General features: G+C 42.0%; 6 protein-coding genes across 6 annotated transcripts; 2 read left to right on the forward strand and 4 right to left on the reverse strand.

Moving 5' to 3' along the window:
- Nucleotides 1–697: 697 nt before the first annotated feature.
- Nucleotides 698–2,366, reverse strand: LOC111591964 (UDP-glucuronosyltransferase 1-6). The gene is made up of 2 exons (XM_023303907.2): nucleotides 1,714–2,366; nucleotides 698–1,553 (listed from the first exon to the last, which is right to left on the reverse strand). The coding sequence occupies exons 1-2, from the start codon at nucleotides 2,364–2,366 to the stop codon at nucleotides 698–700; spliced, it is 1,509 nt and encodes a 502-aa protein (XP_023159675.2).
- A 746-nt stretch (nucleotides 2,367–3,112) lies between these two features.
- LOC111601013 (dynein heavy chain 2, axonemal) lies at nucleotides 3,113–7,230 on the reverse strand. The gene is made up of 5 exons (XM_030223411.1): nucleotides 7,167–7,230; nucleotides 6,402–7,109; nucleotides 4,339–6,200; nucleotides 3,598–4,279; nucleotides 3,113–3,492 (listed from the first exon to the last, which is right to left on the reverse strand). Exons 1-5 carry the CDS (start codon nucleotides 7,228–7,230, stop codon nucleotides 3,113–3,115), a joined length of 3,696 nt encoding a protein of 1,231 aa, XP_030079271.1.
- A 264-nt stretch (nucleotides 7,231–7,494) lies between these two features.
- Nucleotides 7,495–8,965, forward strand: LOC111595932 (zinc finger protein 853). The gene is made up of 3 exons (XM_023309891.2): nucleotides 7,495–7,880; nucleotides 7,942–8,335; nucleotides 8,389–8,965. The coding sequence occupies exons 1-3, from the start codon at nucleotides 7,577–7,579 to the stop codon at nucleotides 8,888–8,890; spliced, it is 1,200 nt and encodes a 399-aa protein (XP_023165659.2). The 5' UTR covers nucleotides 7,495–7,576; the 3' UTR covers nucleotides 8,891–8,965.
- On the reverse strand, nucleotides 8,928–9,376 carry LOC111595933 (probable 26S proteasome complex subunit sem1). Its single transcript, XM_023309893.2, has 2 exons — nucleotides 9,156–9,376; nucleotides 8,928–9,095 (listed from the first exon to the last, which is right to left on the reverse strand). Exons 1-2 carry the CDS (start codon nucleotides 9,265–9,267, stop codon nucleotides 8,968–8,970), a joined length of 240 nt encoding a protein of 79 aa, XP_023165661.1. The 5' UTR covers nucleotides 9,268–9,376; the 3' UTR covers nucleotides 8,928–8,967.
- Nucleotides 9,377–11,135: 1,759 nt separating this feature from the next.
- LOC111595934 (menin) lies at nucleotides 11,136–15,175 on the reverse strand. Its single transcript, XM_023309894.2, has 3 exons — nucleotides 14,034–15,175; nucleotides 12,252–13,537; nucleotides 11,136–12,018 (listed from the first exon to the last, which is right to left on the reverse strand). The coding sequence occupies exons 1-3, from the start codon at nucleotides 14,269–14,271 to the stop codon at nucleotides 11,338–11,340; spliced, it is 2,205 nt and encodes a 734-aa protein (XP_023165662.2). The 5' UTR covers nucleotides 14,272–15,175; the 3' UTR covers nucleotides 11,136–11,337.
- A 405-nt stretch (nucleotides 15,176–15,580) lies between these two features.
- LOC111595931 (WD repeat domain-containing protein 83) lies at nucleotides 15,581–17,057 on the forward strand. Its single transcript, XM_023309890.2, has 4 exons — nucleotides 15,581–15,726; nucleotides 15,779–15,970; nucleotides 16,033–16,563; nucleotides 16,626–17,057. Exons 1-4 carry the CDS (start codon nucleotides 15,648–15,650, stop codon nucleotides 16,748–16,750), a joined length of 927 nt encoding a protein of 308 aa, XP_023165658.2. The 5' UTR covers nucleotides 15,581–15,647; the 3' UTR covers nucleotides 16,751–17,057.
- Nucleotides 17,058–18,100: the final 1,043 nt, after the last annotated feature.

The following is an 18,100-nucleotide window of genomic DNA, read 5'->3' on the forward strand; positions in this document are numbered from 1 at the left end:
TAAATTTCATCAATCATATGATTGCAGACTTAAACATTACATACAAAATTTATGTTTTCATTAATTTTTTCAATATTTACCATGTCTCTTGGTCAGCTCCATAAAATGCTGCCATCAATCACTTGATTGAACTCAGCTAACGGTTCTCATTACAATTTATACATCTGACAATTTTATGACTATCAAATATAATAGATTTGTTTGACAGCTCTATGAAATGGTGCCATCAATCAGAAGGTTGAACTTAAGTGGAAAATAGGTCTCAAGGCATTCTGTTTACAATAGATTTCTTTACTTCATTTTCTATTTTCATAAACAATCTCATTTCTTTACGTAAGGCCACGAGAGAAGTTCCATTCATTCGCAGTCAACTTTTAATTTAAGTCCACGTATTGTAAATTTAATTTAATTCAAAACCTGCTTCTAGGCGTATGAACTGCAACACATTGAAAAATATTTAAGCAAACCAAACGCAGTCAAAAATTTCGGAAACGAACAAAAAGTATTGAAACTAACTAACATTCAATTGTACTTAAGTTTCGTGTTTAAGCTACCACTATAACTACTTACTATATAAAAACAAATATATATATATATATATATATATAAATATATATATATATAAATATATAAATATATATATATATATATATATATATCTGTACACTTATAAATTACGATTAAACGATAAAGCTAGTCAGCGATTACAGTTGAGTTTTCTATTTAGCCAAAGGGCCAACCAGCTAAGCAGGCCCAAGGTACCATAGACCGTTAGTCTAACGTCTAGCAGCTGGCGCTGCCAGAAGTTCAGCTGCCTGGCGTTGCCAGACAGGTGCGGTGCACCTTTATGCCTAATCACATATTCCAGCCAGTATGCAGCCACATCACTGGCATTTAAAGGACGATCTCGATACAGCACTGAAGATCTTTGAATGCTCTCTCTGAAGTGCGTTTCATTGAGTAGCCTCTTGATGGAGCCCAACAGCTGAGCTTGGCTAACATTGTGAATGTCCAGAGTCAAGCCCCAGCCCTTGGCTTGCATTTTGCGCAGGTTTGGACGCTGATCGCCTAGTAGAGGCAGACCAAGAAGAGGAACTCCATGGTAGAGTGCCTCAGTTAGGCTTCCCTTGCCTCCATGTGTGATGAAGAGCCGCGCCTGGGGCTGAGCCAACAGCTGAGCTTGTGGCAACCACTGCTCCAAATATATATGGCTGTTTGCCAAGTGAATAGCAGCAGCATTAACTCCATCGTATGTCCAGTATATATCATAATCCTTTAGTTCTGCGAAAGCATCCACAAACACTTGCTCCACTCGGCCAGGCATTGTGAGCCAGCTGAACCGCGTGCCCAGGCTAAAGAGTATGAAGGGACGTTGAGGTATAACTATACTCATCAGTTCTGTCTGCTCCATGACAATGCCTCCAATATCCAGCATACTGGGCAGCAGCGGAGCTATGGGTCCCTCGCTGATCATGTGATGATTACTCAAAGCCAGTGCCACTCGACGACGCATATCCTCGAAGCTGGGATAGCGAGGCGAAGGAAAGTGAGTGCTAAAAGGGGTAAAGATAGATTGACTGTTAGATTACAATTAGGTAAACAGATACAGAATAATTTTGGATGTATAAGAAAGCATTGCCTCTTATCTTAAAGAGTCATAGTGAGCTAAGACTACACCTACATCTACCTAGTCAGAAGGCATCTAAAGGTCACCTGTAAATCCTTTGCATGACGCGCCTGGCTAGCAGCTCCGACAGCTTCTCCCACAATCCAAAGATGCAGCCCTCAAGTCCTGTGCGCTGGCGACTGTCGTAGGGCTGTGGCACATACCAACGTTCCTCCGGATTGCCCAACAGGCTGTGCACAAAGCCAATTGGCTGCTGCGTCGTTATAATGGCCACAGGGCAATTGAAATGGGCGGCCACGCCCAGAAGATGATCATTGAAATGATAGCCGAGCAGTAGCAGATCGTAGGGAGTTGTTGGAGTGTGCTCCATAAAGCTGCGCCATTCCGGCTGATCCAGCAGCTCGCCAGATTTCTCCAGCCTTCCAAGCGTCCATTGCAAGCGACTTAGGAAGTTAGCTTGAGGCTCAATCAACTGCTCCTTTGCTAACTGCCAGGGCAGCAGCAGGTGAGTTACATTCGCCTTGGGCCAATTGTGCTCTAGAGGCTGGCTAGTTACCACAGTCAGCTGATGACCACGCAACAGCAGAACTCGCGCCACTGCCAAATGGACAAGCAGCTGCGATCGATGCACGCCCACAAAGACGCACAATATGCGAGCGCCATGGACGCCAACAGTAAACCAGCAGGCGAGCAGCAGAAGTGGATGGCCCAGCGAACAGTTCACGACTGGGACCCACATCAGCTGCTCCACATTAACTGCCCATTAGCCCAGACGGAAGCCTATCCATCAAGCTGATAACAAACATGCCCGCAATTTGCTTACACAACGAATTCGAATCGAAACGAAAATTGCGAAAACAAAAATCCCAAACGAAACATTTTATCAAAAAGAAGGGGATATTTAAATATATTACAGTGGAACATATAGAAGTGAGTAATACTTTTTTGGCATACAACAGCAAACGAAAAAGAATTTTACAAATTATTTTTTTATTTGATTTTGATTTTTTTTTTCATTTGATTTTGTTAAAAAGAAATGCTGCCAATGATATTTATTTTTGATTCACTTGAGAAAAAATATAAATAAATTTATTTAAAAAAGGATTTTTGTTCTTTAATGTTCAACTTTTGATCGAAAATTTATCAGCTTTAAAATCAATCAATATCAACAGACCTAAGACCTTAAGAGCTAATTGATCATAGTCCTGTCCAAGTTAATTATTAAGTAATAATACTTTATTCCACTTTAACTGTCTGTCAAAATTAAACAGCCAGTTTAGCAGCAAGAGAATGAATCAGAACTGTAACTCCAATCAAATAAAATTGTATATATATAATTAGCTGATCTGTCTGATCTTTCAGTTGGATTATATAAATAAAATAATACTATTATCCTTATCAAATTCATAAATAGAAAATTTGATAAGGATAAATATAATAAAATATATTATCAATGTCATTTCATGCACTTTCCTTTTCCAAACTCTACTTCTTGGGCAACTTGGAGAAGTAATCCTCATGAAACTGCTTCAATATAAGCCTGAACTTATCTGCGTGCTGGGCCAGCAGGATCTTATGCTCATCGCCCTCGTTATCGAGCATTTCATCAGCCTCCAACAGTATTTGCAGATATCGCAGCCAATTAGCTTCCAGCTCGATGATCTGTTGACGTGTTGCGTCCGACAAGGCGACTCGATATTTATGTAAAAGCACAAACAGCTCCAGCATGGGCGTGAATCTGGACTGTTTCTGTGGCACAGCCTGGACGAGACGCTCGAACAGCTGATTGGCCACAATAGATTCGCTGTGTGTGCGCGGCACTCGCAGCACTTTGCGCTCATTGCGTTCCATATAGCGATAGATAGCTGTAAGCGAGAACTTTGGATTCATTTTCACTTACATAACAAAATGCAGGCTTGAGCTAGAGATCAGTTCAATCAGTCAATCACGCCACATTCTTATGCACTCACCTTCCATGAGACCCGTTGCATGTTGCAGCAATATTTGAATATTTAGCGCCTGCCACTTCTCAATCCAGTCGAGCAGAGTGCTCTTAATGGGATTCTGATTGATGAGAACAAAGTGAACATGGGCAATGGCGTCCATGAACGAAATATCATCTGCTAGCGAGCTATAGTGCTTGATGCTGCCCTCGAATACGCCCGCTGTCTTGGCGCTAGCCAGCATACGCTGCGTAAATGCCTCCTCTGTGAGCTCCCATAGCGCGTGATGTGCCTGCCAATGGATCAAATACTCCTCAATCTTCGTCTGCTGTCGAGCGATCTCTGTCTCGATGTCGCGCACCAGCTCCGAGCATTCCGTATCCTCACGAAAGGCTCTAGCGAAATTCGGACGCCGCTTTTCCTTTGGGATCTTCAGCTTGTAGCCGAGTCGTGGAAACTGATCCACCAGACTCTGCACGCGATCGATGACGCCACGCAGCATGGAGCCAACTGTTTGCATGTTGGGTGTGAGCTGTATTTGAGAGTCCTGGACATCGGCTTCCATGACAAGTATGGGACCAGGCGGCAGCTCCTCGTCAGCGCGCAAGGCATCCCGCAGCAGCTGCAAGGAATTGTGGGCGCAGCTGAGTAAAGCGCTGGCCAGCATATCATCAAAGACATTCACATACTGATGCCACTCGTTGGAGAGCTGTAGTTAATAAGTGCGATAATTGTAATGAGAGCTCGAATGAAGTACAGAGACCTTACCTCGTCTTGCACCTCCGCAAACTCATTAGCGACTGCCATCATGAGCTCCACAATGGTGTTGTAGTACTTTCTCAAGGCACTGTTGCCGCTACTCAAGCAGCTGCTCAGCTGCTGCTCAAATACAGAAATGTCCACGGCTCCACTAAAGTTGAATCGCAACATGGACGTGTCGCAAATCCGTTCGCAGTTGCGCACAATCTGACGATTCGCGCGCTTGTAGAGCTGGATAATTAGGCGGAGCTCCTCCACATGCTCAACACATCCCTGCAGCCAAAGGTCGTAGCTATCATTGGGCTCCCCATTCGATACGTCGGCATAGCTTAGTTTATAGATGCCCGGCGCTAGCTGTCTATCAAGGCACTGAATCAAAGGACGACAGAGCTTTCGCTCCCTCGGCAACAGGCTGTTTATCAAGCGATTGTAGTCCAGGCAGACGTGTAGCACACTGTTATAAGCCAGCTTCAACGAATCTTGCTTTTCGTAGATCTTGCGTATCGGAGCAGGCACTGCGTAGCCCAATCTCTCGAAGTGCTCCGCCTGCACGCAGAGCTGTAAAGCACTGGCATCCATGTTGCACTGCAGCAGGGACTTGGACTGCTTGCTGCGATACACCAAATATCTCTCCAGCTTCTGGCCCAGATTACTTCCGGTTTCACTTTGCCACTCCACAAACGAAGATCGTATCTCTTTCTCGAACTCCAAGCGCAGAAGCTCAAACTTCTCAAGTGCAATCGCTGCCTGTGGCACGCCAGGCAACCAGGTGGCACCACATTTAGCTAGACGATCGCGCAGCCACGTCAAACGGTCCAGGTTGATGCGATAGGCAAGAGCAACGCTTGCATGTGGGGGCAGCCAGGAAGGATGTTGCTTTCGCCTTAGCTGCAGCAACTGCCTTGTCGTCGCATCCATGTCCTCGCTGAACAGGTGCCACAGGTTGCTTACCTGGCCCAGGTAACATTTGCGTAGAGTGGAGTGGTAAGAATAGTAGAGTAAAACATTGAGAGTTTCTAAAGTCTCCTCCACATTGCAGACACGACGAAATGCATTCGAGAGAAGTCGTTGCTGGGTCTCTTCTATGCCACGGACAACCTTGCGATAGCCTTCCATCTTGTCATACCACTCGCTACGATAGACATCCAGCATCAAGCTCTTCGTATTCGAGCTGCGTAGCTGATCGAGCGTGGTTAGGAATTGCTGCTCCACATTCACCGCAATCCTCTCCAGCTGCTCGCCGGTGGTGCCACTGAACTGAACCTTGTCAATGGTCTCAAGCTCATCCATTCGACCGAAAACAATCATCGCCTCACATATGTCCTTCAGATCATTCAATCTCTCCATAAAAGCATGCACATGATTAAATATGATGCCCTGGTCTAACTGCCAGCCAATCTGCTGCAGCTCTAGTTGGTGCAGCTGCTCCTCGTAGGACAGGCAGCAGTCTACAGACATGTTGCACATCTTAATGCCAAATCTCGGACGACCTGCCAGGATCTCGTCCAGATTTATTTGGGAGGTGCAATACTTAATAATCTGATTACTCAGATTGCGAAAGAGTGTAGTAATTCGATCGCTGTTTTTATAATGATCCGATTGCTCCCAAACGAAACGCAAGAGATGAAAAATTTGCGGCAACTGTTGCGAGATGTCTGCTAACGACTTCGACTCATCGATCTTGGCACATGGCTCCATCAGCAAATGCAAAAATCTTATGTTCGACATAGCCAACTCTTGCTCTAGCTGAGCAGATGAGAGTAGCTCCTCAATTTGTGGCATGTGCACCGACTGCCATTGACGCAACACCTTGAACACGCGCTGCACATCGAACTGTTCTAGCTGAGAGTTCAGTCCCTGCAGCACCTCCACTGCAAGCAAGCATAAATATTTGAATATATTGAAAATATAAATTAAATATTTTAACTAATTTAAGATGGAAACAATAATTATCTGCAGAGAGTCTCTGAAAACCAAAGCTGAAACCATGATCGCAAAGCTACAAACTTTGAATTCAGGGTATCTTCTAGTCAGTCAATCCGCACTCTTTGTCATACATATATTTTACCTACATCGGTATTCCCAGAACTCGTATTCATCGCTCACAGTTGCCAGCGTATTGGGTGCCATCAGTGTTCGATCGCTCAGCACTGTGCGTATCTGTGTAGTCCAATAGACGGCGATGCTTTCGAGATTCTTGAACAACGGCCTGTCACAGACGATTTGCTCCCCTCCTATCTGATGCAGCACAAAGGGCACATAAAGCGCTGTGATGCCACCGATCTTGGAGTTTATGGCAAAGAGGAAGGCCAACAGCTTGTCGAGACTGGCGCAAAACCTGGCACGCACTGTCTGATTCCAATCCTGGTAGTTTCTGAAAATGGGCGCGTAGAAGCGCTCCAGCAGACGCATCAAGCAGCCATCTACGTCGCTGTGCACGGTGCCAAAGTGAATCTCATCATGGAAGCCATCGATGGAGAATATCTCGTTGGGCTCTGCACGAAAAAAGTAGCTAATATCATCTACTGGCTTCGTAGGGAACCCCAGACAAGCTGTCAGCACATTGTCTGCATAGAAAATTGTGAGCAGCGGTTCGTTGACCTCCAGCAGCCAGCGTCGTATATTATCGAGGGAAGCTTCACTCCAATCCATTTGATCCAACAAATACAATGTGGTCATGCGTTGTATATACTCCATCAGCTGGTTAAGATCCTCATCACTGTATGTGGGACGTGGTGTGGGAGGACGAATCTCCTCCTGCGGGACCTCCTCCTTGTGCTCTGAGTGAAATTCCACATATTAACAATACAACAAAGTATTTAAGATTTGTTATGTACCCTCATCATCGGATAAATCCGAATCAGTTAACCGTTCATCTTCCACCGCGCTGGAGGATGTCATTTTGCTCTGTTCCTGTTATGCTATTATATTGCAGTAGCACACAAAGTGAAAACAACACATAACAATCCATTGTTACCATAGTATCCCCATTTCAAAATCCGTTAAGTCCGCCATTCACAATTTAAGCTGTTTTACAACACCTAAGCCAATTATCGATACATCGTGCAAATATTAGATATATATTGCTTAGCAGCTGCATTTAAAAAACCGTTGATCCAGCTATACGGCTGCATGCTTATCGATATATCGAGTAGCTGTTGCTGTCATATCTAGCGTCGAATCAAAGCGGTAAATTGGTTGTCATTTGTAAAAAGTTTTAAAAAGTAATCAAAGTAAATTAGATATTATGAATAACAACAATGCAGCGTTAGAGCTCGTTTGCGAGACAGCCAATTCGCTGTTTCCCGAATTGAATATGCGACCAAACGAGCTGTCGCATCCAACAGAAGCATTTCTAACGAAGGTGCTGATCTGCTATTTGCGTTCCTTTGGCTTTCGATTGGAGCCACCATATAATATCGAGAGCGAGGTGAAGGATACGTCCAGAGAGAAGCGCTTGTTCCTGAGCAAGCTGTGCCGGCAAGTGGAGCGCATAATACAAATATCATTCCCTGGCAAAACTTTCACATACATAGATATAATAGAGCCAAGTACGAACGATCTGTACAAATAGATATATATAATATATTATTATACAAATCTACTTTACAGCTGTTAAGAAGACATCTAGCACCCTGGATGTGCTCTTCAATTACAGATGTTTCTATAAAATGCAAAAAAAGGAGATCCTTTGTCCCATTGCCGATCAGCTCAAGGAGCGGCAGGCTTTAAGCGCAGCCATCGCTGCAAAACGCTCTGAATTGGAACTTAATAAACAGAAGGCAGAGCAAATGAAAGTTGATATTGTTAATTGCCAGACGAATATAGCCAAATTGAGCGTGGAGTTGCCAAAAGTAATGGCCGAACTGAAGGAGCAATCAAAGATCCTACAGCAAAAAGAAATGGAGTTCGCTTTGCAGGAGGAACAGCTGACAGAACTCAACGGTCAGGTTAAAAAATTCCAGCAGTTGTTGGTAAAGGAAACTGAGGTGGAGCTGGTCGAAAGGTAAGTTGACAAGAAGAAAGCCAATTAAAAACTGATTTAATTTCTATCAACAGCCAAACAGCGCAAATACTTGCACGCATTGAGAGTAGCAAACAGGAAATGGAGAAGCAGGAAGAGCTATATAAAGAACGTCGCTTGGAAATCGAAGCCAATCAGCAGCTGATCGATGAATTAGAGAAGGCGATGAACATATTGCCACCGGAGCTGCTTAGCGAGTACAAAGACAATCTCAAGCTCAAGGAGCGAATGGAGAAAAAGCATATATCAATAGAATCGAAAAATCAAAATCTCTCAACTGGAAATGATAAGCAAAAAGTGCAACTTCTAGACTGCGAAAAAAAGCTCAAAACACTTAAGCTACAATTCGAAAATGATGCACAAGAGCCAAAGCAAAGGATCACAGAACTGGACACATTCATCAATCAACAAGAAAACCGCATCGTAGAGCTGGAGCAGAGTAAAGGCCAGCTGCAGGAGCAAATCGAGGGGGAGCAGCGCGATGCGGAGCAAATCAAAATAATAGTCTCTTCCTTAGTAGATCACTGTGTGGTTTAGACTTAATATATTTATTTGTTATTGCTAAAGTTTAAACTGTTTTTTTGTGGTTAGGGACGAACGAAGAATCGAGAAATTCATGTATCCATTTTTTTGCTCTCTAGATGTGCTTTTAGTTGCTGACTGAAATCATCCTCCACATTGTCGTCGTCCCAGTTATCCTCCCACACGTTTGGCTCCTCCACATCGTCAGCCACACGAAAGTCTGCCAGAAAAACTTCTCTTCATTTGACATTCTTTAACGAAAACAAAAACAAATTCATACCTTCAGCGGGAAACTCTTCGAATTCATCATCTTCCTCTAGAAGACCCAAATCCTCGCTCTTCTGATTCGACTCCTCCTTGTCCTTCTCTTTCTCTTTATCGGGCGCAGACATTTTTAATATTTGTGTGTGTATGCTGAATTACAATTGTTAAACAATTTTTATTTTTCAACAAATTTGACGATTAGCCGAAATGATGCCGAGTCACTTGTCTAGAGATGTACTTACAATACCAATATATCGATATTTAGTGCTCAACAACATTTGTGTTCGATATGCTATTCGACACGATTATCATAGCGTTGCCAGACTGTTAAAATTACATTTGGCGCGCTGTTAGGTTTTTGAAATATGCATTTATTAGTATTTTTATTTATTTTATAACATTTTGACTTGTGGCTATTTGAGTTTCAAGCTATTAGGGTTATTGAGCAGTTGAAGTGTACGTAACGTTAACATTTATAATAAATAGTTTTGCGGTATGCTTTTGATTTATTGCATATTGTTTTGTTTTCTGTTTTGTTGCATAGGCATTTTTTTAATCTTGTATTTTGGTTGGAATTTTTAGCATGCCAAAACTGTTGCATTCTTTTTCTTTAAGTTTCTTTTGAGCTTATTGTAAAAATTTTGTATGCCAAAATATATCTACATATGTATTAATATAGATTTGTTTCTGTTTTAAGTATACTACTTTTATAAAGGAATAAAACACCATACATTTGAATATTTTTCTTTTTGAACTTGTTTTTGTTCGTTTTGTGTTTTTGCTTTGTTTGAATATCGATTTTTTAATGGGCATCATTGCTATTTGTTTACATCACAGACGCACAACGCACAAATAAAAATGCAATTATTATCATCAATTAACAATTTGTTTTTGTTTAAGCTCCTTTCTTTTGTATGCTTAAATGTTTTTCTCTTTTGAAATTTTCACTTTTAAGTGAATAAAAAATTTGTTAAATAACATAAATTGTGTCTCTTTTAATACTAATAAGGGCTGCAAAAGTTTTTTTTAAATAATATAACTTTGTGGTGCTGATCAAGTATTTCAAAGAGTGCTTGCCGTCCTGCTCCATTAAGTTACACGGCCCTTCTATATCTGTGTATGTGTGTGTGTGTGTTTGTATATGTGTTAGTTATTAAGTTGATAAATATATATATATATATATGGTACATATATATATATATGTATATAGGGTAGCTGTGTATGATTAAATACGCATCTAATACATATAGTATTTGAAAGCTTTCTAGAAAAAACAGTTTTATCACATATAGAGAGGAAGTGTTAAATATGTTTTATCTGTTGATCTGTAAGTTGAATATTAATATATAAATATATATATATAATAATACAAACATGCAAATGCATTGTATACAATCTGTAAATTAAACAGCTTAGCCTCATCGAATGCATCAAGTAGTTGCAAACAATTATTTCTTATTTATCTTTTTTATACATCGTTCAATATTTCAATTTTTCTTTTGTTTCAAGTAGAGCACCAATAAAATGTAGAACAAAGTTTTTGTGGTTGGAAACAAGTTGCATTAATAAATAGAAAAAAATTAATTAAATTATTTACTTTAACAGGCTAGAAATACGTTCATAGTTCTGGCGCAAAGCACGAATACATCACTCGCTGCTTCTAACCGTTACTTTGTGCCTAGAACAGTTATTTTTTAAATAGTTGAGAGCTTTTTTGTATAAGTATTTGTGTGTATGGGTGTGTGTGTGTCTCTTTTTTTAAAACGCTAAGCGTTCTCTAACGGTATTTGTTTCGCGCTTACAAACTACATAAATACACATCGAACATCGAAAATATTGATAGCGCATATCTATATGCAATAATAATAAAGGATTAATATTATAGCAAGTTAACTGACAAAGGCAACGAGTGAACAATTCGCTGCCAAAACAAAGCAGTCGTCTCTGCTCTGCTCAGTAAAAACTCGCTGCTAAGCTAAAGCATTTCGTGTCTCCATTTACAGCGAGTGTTTTACTTGTACGCGATATCTGCTAGCTGCCTTTGCAGCGAATGCCCTACTCGCTGCTCCTTTGGGAGCTGAGCTTACATTATCTGATATACATACATATATAAATATATATAATATAATTACAAACAACAAATCACTACACATTACTTCAACTGGTTTTTAGTTTTCCTTTTGTTTTTGTTTCTTTTTTTACTCGCGCCTTGTGCGCTTCGGTCGCGTGGGTGCAAACGAATCGGTTGATGTGGCGCTCGCTGCACTGCCTCCAATACTCGCGCCTTCTGTCGAGGCTATAGCTGTTATAGTCGCCGATATGGTCGCCGGCTGTCGACTGTCGGCGCCTCCGCCACGCACCTTACGCGATGCCACCGACTGAGCGGTCACCTGTAGAGAAATAGCATGCGTGTTTAGCTTCTCGGCTAGCAGCAGATCCTTCAGCCCTTTCATTTTCTGACTATACAACGTGATCACTGGACGTTTCAGCATTATCTCGAAGGGATCGTAATCATCAACAACTGTTGGCTGATTGCTGTTCGGTAGCTCCACTTGGCTGCTCTCCTCTACTTTAGCTTCTTTGTGCTGCTGTTGTTGCTGTTGCTGTTGCTGCTGCCGCTGCTCGTTGTTGTTGCTGTTAGCCTCATTGTTGCCATTGTTGCTTATTGTTGTAGCCTCCTTCTCAGCATTGTTGCTGCTGCTGTTGTTGTTGTTGTTGTGCGACAATTCGCTGGACGTTGTTTGCTCTGCTGCTGCTTGTTGCTTTTGATCAGCGAACGGCTGACCGCCGCCCTGCAGCAAAAAATCTGGATTCAATATCTTTTCGCCACACGCAGCTGTCAGGTCCGCCAAAGTTGTTGGCAATTCCGATTTAGATTTCTGTGAAGGAAACGGATAATTAGAAGAGGGCTTTAAATAGGCTATATGATGGAAGTATACTTTACTCAGAGAGCAGAATGCTTAAAACTAATTGAATAGATTACAAAGTAGCATATGCAATGCAATGATCAAATGGACACAATTTGCATTTTTAGTATATATCAACAATTATTATATGATTGAAGAGATATACAACTATTCGAGACGTTATAGATTGAGCTAGAATATCCTACCTCATCCTTCTTAACAACCGTGTTGTTATTGTTGTTGTTGCCCTCCAAATGAAGCGATGCCTCGACAGCTACTGCTGCTGCAGCTGCTGTGGCTGCAGCTGCAGCTTTCTTTTTAGCCTCCAGTGCTGCAGCCTGCTCAGCCTCCAGATCTTCAGGCAGCTTGATGACCACTTGAGAGCGTATGTCGTGGTCGAATTTAGTTATGTTCGTGACCAGCGGCTTCGCCCAGCCAATGTGTAGAATGGGCGTTAGGCTGTCCTCCTCCCACTGACAGATGCCATCATAGAAGCGCAACAAATTGGCAAACACCTCCGCGTCACGTAAAATGCTACGAGCAGAATGACCCGAGCTCTCGGTCTTCATCACATAGGGTATTAGCTCATTGGCAATGTCCAGCAGCTCCTTGTAGATCTCCTCATCGTCTCGACATTGATACGTATACAAGCGTATTACATCCGCCGCGTTAGCCCAGGCGGCAAAGGCTTCGCGATATTTGAGCAAACGATTGTAATAGTTGCCCTGAAAGATGTGCGGATAGACGTGATGATTGTGGTAATGGCTGCGAGAAGATTCAATTGCTTCACGGAATAGTTGTTCGCAGCTGATGCTACGATGCGTGCGATTGATCTCCTCCAGCTCGCCAAGCAGACCCAGAGCCATGGGATAGCGCTTAAGGTGTCCCAGATCGTAGAGCAGCCACAGCAGCTGCTGCTGCAGCTCAGCCACTTCAACGCAATCGCTGTTCGCACTGAGGGATATATTTAAAGCTACGCAGATGGCAGCTACCTCCATGCCACGTTCACAGACCACTGCTAGGCCGCCTAGGTACAACCATGAGCCGGACTCAATGCCTGCGCTAATGTCCTGGCCGCGTTTATCCTCGCTGCCCTTGCCGTGCCAGGTCACTTCAATGCACTCCACATGCTTCTGCCCGAATACAACCCACGCATGATCCTCGGAAATGGCTAGACGAACATCTCGATAGCCCAGTAGCTGGCAGCCGGCGGTGGTGGCCAGCGCCACGCCGAAGCAGTCCAACTTATTGCCAGATAGATAGCTATACAGATTCTGCAGATGTGCTCGATCCTTGTAGCTGCTGCGTATCAGCGAATTCCATATCACATCCGACACCTTCTTGATAATCTCCCGCGTCGCCTGGCGATGCGGCTTCGGTTTGTCCACCACCGACAATATCGTCTGGAACTTCTTGTACAATCCGGCAATCAGCTCGTGTGTCACCACGGGAAAGGGCACGCTGTTACCCATGATTACCTCATTGCTGCCACCTAAAAAAGCGATAAAAATTATTTAAAATGCTGTTAAAAACTAGATATTACTTTAAATATAATTAAACATAATTGTTTATATTCTAATTTAATTTTAAAAATTTGTCAAAAATTTCATTCACAATTCTTTTTCTCAAAAATAGGCTTAATATATTTAATTAATATATATATATTTATTTCTTTTAAATAATACTTATATAGTTATTAATTATAAGGAAGCAAACTCAGCTGCCACTATGAAACAGTCTTAAAAATATATAGAAACTCTTATAAAACATAATTTCAAAATATTATATATATAAATATTTAAGATATAATTTGATATATATTATGTATATATTTGAAAATAACAGTTACTCAAATAGACTAATAAAATGTAGTTATAAGTCTCTTATATAATATAAGTTAGAAGTAACTCAACTAATAGACTATTGAGGCTATCGACAAAAATATGTCTTATAAAATATAAGTCCACATAAAGTCAACTGTCACTCACCTAGAGCCGCTTGGGCTGCCTGCGCCGCTTGGGCCGCCTCGCCGGTGGTCAGCGACAGCTCAATGTAGCCAACAACGATGGAGAGCAGCGTCAGATCGGGCTCAATGGCGCTGGTGAGGGCGCGTCTAAAGAGATTGACCACATCCGACGTGGATTTGAGTGGGAAGAGGCTTGCGTCGATGATGCCATTGAGGGCCATGCAGGGGCTGGCGCTGGCGCTGCGAGTGACCGTTGACATGGCTGCAAGGGATTGCTGCTGCACTCTTCTATTGCTGCTCTCTTCTAATGCTGCTGCTGCTGCTGCTTCTTACGCTGTTGCTTAGCACTGGCCGCAGGCGCTGTTGCATGCACACTGGACTTGCATTTCCACTTGGTAGCAGTAGCAGTACAGCCAGACACTTTGTTGCTGCAACATTTGAGGGGAGCTGCTGCTGGTGCTGCTGCTGGGTGTTGCAGAGGGAATGTTTGTGTGTGCAATGGACGCCACAAGTTGACAAACAACTTTTTTACTTTCCACCTTGTTTGTGCGCGCACTGTTTGCCCTTTTTTTAATGTTTTCTTTTCTCTGCTTTTGCTTTGTCGCGCTTCTATGTGCGTGTGCCTGTGAGCGTGTCTGTGTGCACTTATTCTTAAGCAGGATTTTTTTATGCAACTCGCTGCAATTTTTTTTACTGCAATTTGTGTTTTTCGTTAGCTTTTGATTGTTCTATTCGAGTATGCGTGCGTGTGTGTTTGTGTGTGTGAGTGTGTATGCATGCGTTGTGTCGTTCAATTGTACTGACACTTCGTTAATTTTGTCGTGCAGTTTGTTGCTGTTGTTGTTGTAGTATGAGTAGTAGTTGTTATTGTTGTTGTTAAATATCCTGTCGTCGATTCGCTCTCGTTTGCACACGTCAGCAGCGACGGAGACGGTGACGGCGATGGCCGCAGCAGCGCTTCAGGTTTAGCAGGTGCGTAGCGGCAGCGGCAGCGACAGCAGCGTCAGCAGCAGCTGAAATTGCGTAGCGTTGAATTATTGCGTAGCATCCAAAGCACCGCGTTTCGCCTCCCCCGCCCACACACGTGCCGCGGAATTTACGTCTTTTCTTTGTACTTTATTTTATTTGATATTTCATATATTTAATTACATTTATTTAACACGATTTGTTTTACTTTCTTTTAGGTATTTATTTATTTGTTTGTTGCCGAAAAAACTTTGTTGCGTCGACGTTTTGTTGTTGCCGCTGCTTTATTATTGTTGGCATTCCGCTTTGGTCAGCCCGACGCGCTGAGGCATTTTTAGCGTAATTTTGTTCGAGCAATGCGCATTTAGCAACACTGTTAAAGCACTGCCACCGAGACTGAGCAAGTTACCGTGACTGTGACTGTGACTGCGGATGTTAACGTTAATTGCTAATAGAATAAACGATATTAGTTATTTATTTTGCACTGTAGTTATATCTTATTTGCATTTCATTTAAAATAGTAAAATGTCTAAATTTTGATTGTGCTTGTGCATAACAATATGTCCATCTCTATTTACGATCATCGCTCAATTCGTGACCAGTCACTTTTTGAGTTATGCCATCACAATTAACATCTCTAATTTTGATGCAATTTGCTTAATATAAACAAATGCCGGCTTTTCTTAATTTTAACTGCAGCAAAACAATAGACTGTAAACAAGGAGCTGTACGTGCAGTGCGTTATAATGGTAAGTTTCTCTTCAAAATATTTGTATATATAGCATTAATCCCGTTTTACAGTGGATGGCAGCTACTGCATGAGCTGCGGCTCGGACAAGAAAATAAAACTATGGAATCCTGTTTCGGGGTTGCTATTGAAGACCTATGGAGGTCATGCGGACGAGGTGACCGATGTGGCGGGAAGCTGCGATAGCAGCTACATTGTCTCCGCCAGCTTGGACAAGAGCATTATCTACTGGGATGTGGCAACAGGTAAGATAGAGAGAGAGAAATATATAAAGTTAAGTAAGATAAATATATAAAATCCTTTACAGGCGCTCCTGTACGACGACTACGGAGTCATGCTGGTGGCGTACGCTGTGTCTGTTTCAACGAGGACTCCTCGATTGCCATATCGGGTGGTCGTGACAATGCCATCATGTGCTGGGATATACGCACCCGCCGCTTAGATCCTGTCCAGGTGATGAAGGAGGCCAAGGATTGTATAACAGCTGTGCTTACCAATGACCACAAAATCTTTGCTTCCTCATTGGATGGCTGTGTGCGTCATTATGACATACGGATAGGTGAGCTCACCTGTGACGAGGTGGGCCAACCTATTACCTATCTAGCGCAAACGAGGGATGAGCAGTGCCTGCTAGCTGGTTGCCAGGATAACGCGTTGCGTCTGCTCGACTGCGAATCGGGTGGGCTGTTATCTGAATATAAAGGTCATAAGTCAGCGGACTTTCACATCGAGTGCGGCATCTTGGCCAATGATGCGCACCTGGTCTCTGGCTCCAGTGAGGGGGATGCCTACGTCTGGGATCTACTCGAGGCGAAGGTCTTGCAGCGTATTCGAATTAGTAAATCAAATATGAGCTGCACTTCAATGTGAATCCTTTTTAACCTTTTGTTTCTCTGACAGGCGACAATGGAGGCGTGGTGCATTCCCTGGCCACTCATCCCAAGCGACAGGAGATGCTCTTCGCTCGACGCAGGGATATGTATGTCTTTTCCACTGATCTGCAAATCGAAGAAGAGCAACTGTAGAAGAGGAATTCCTAACTATCTTTTACATTTAGTTTTAGTTTATATGAAAATAAGGCTAGTGATATTCCAGTTCAGATTATATATAAGTAGGAAGGATGCATTTTAAGGAGATATATGTTTATATAATTTGTTATTTGAGATTTGTGGCAAATTTGGAAACAGTGCATATTCGGAGAGTTCGATATGATTTATAGCTGTAACTTTGTAAAGGCTTAAAGTCTACATTGTCGAATTCCAATTGATGTATACCATGAATATATCCAATATCTTCCCAATTCTTAAAATCCCATAATTAAAATTGCAAATTGTATTTCTTTGAGGGGAAAAGGAAAAACCATTTATTTGACATAATTTTTTTTGTTTTCGTATTTTTTTTTTTTTTTTTTTTTAATTATTTAATGTATTTTGTTTGTTGTTTATATAGAGCATGAATGTACGTAGTAATATGTTTGTTTGTATGTATGATCTGGCTTATATAATGCATAAACAATGTGTTCCTTGCTGTTGTTTAGCTGTAAATCTGTTCGCTGCGCTCTTCCAAGACAAATGCCCGATGCATGTGCAAGCGTGTGTGTGCGCGTGTGCGCGTCGTATGTGTATGTATGTATGTTTGTGTGTGTGTTTTATGTGTATGGGTGGAGCGCCGCTCTCCATCATTCTCAAACTCTCTCTCCGTTGTGGGTGGTGGTGGTGTTGATAGTAGGTGGCCAAAGCCGTTGCTACGCTGCGCGACAGCTGCTGTCTTCGGCTTCCCGATGAACACTTGGTGTCTAATGGTGACCAGACAAAAGCTGATTGTTCTGCCAGCGCGCAGCGTTCCAGCGGCTTTGCAGAGAGCTGCAGGCAGTCTACACTCTCTCCATTTTGCTCATCTAAGCTCACGCACACACCGACACACACTCACACATGGATAGGGCATTCATTTCTTGTTCTTTTTGTTTGTTTTTTTTTTTCTTTTTCTGCTGAGCTGCAGCAACACCGGCTATCTTATATATTCTTCAACTCTGCTACTCTGCTGCTTGCACTTATGTACTAAAGCATATTTATTTATTCGTTTGTATATGTACGCAAATTTTAGTACATACAGATATATGTATGTATGCATGTAATTATGTATGTGTGTATTTATGGATTTATTTATATATATGTATATATAATGTTTTATGTTTAATGTTATCGTATTTAGTAATATTATGTAATGTTGCGTTAGCTTACGTCGTATGTAAAGTATATACATATATATGTATATATACATAACTATATATATGCATATATACATATTTATATGTATGTGTGTAGTTTATATAATAAACGATTCTCTCTCTTTCTCTCTCTCACACGCTCTTTCTT

The sequence above is a fragment of the Drosophila hydei genome, unplaced genomic scaffold, assembly GCF_003285905.1.
Source record: "Drosophila hydei strain 15085-1641.00,03,60 unplaced genomic scaffold, DhydRS2 tig00000172-arrow-pilon, whole genome shotgun sequence".
NCBI lineage: Eukaryota > Metazoa > Arthropoda > Insecta > Diptera > Drosophilidae > Drosophila > Drosophila hydei.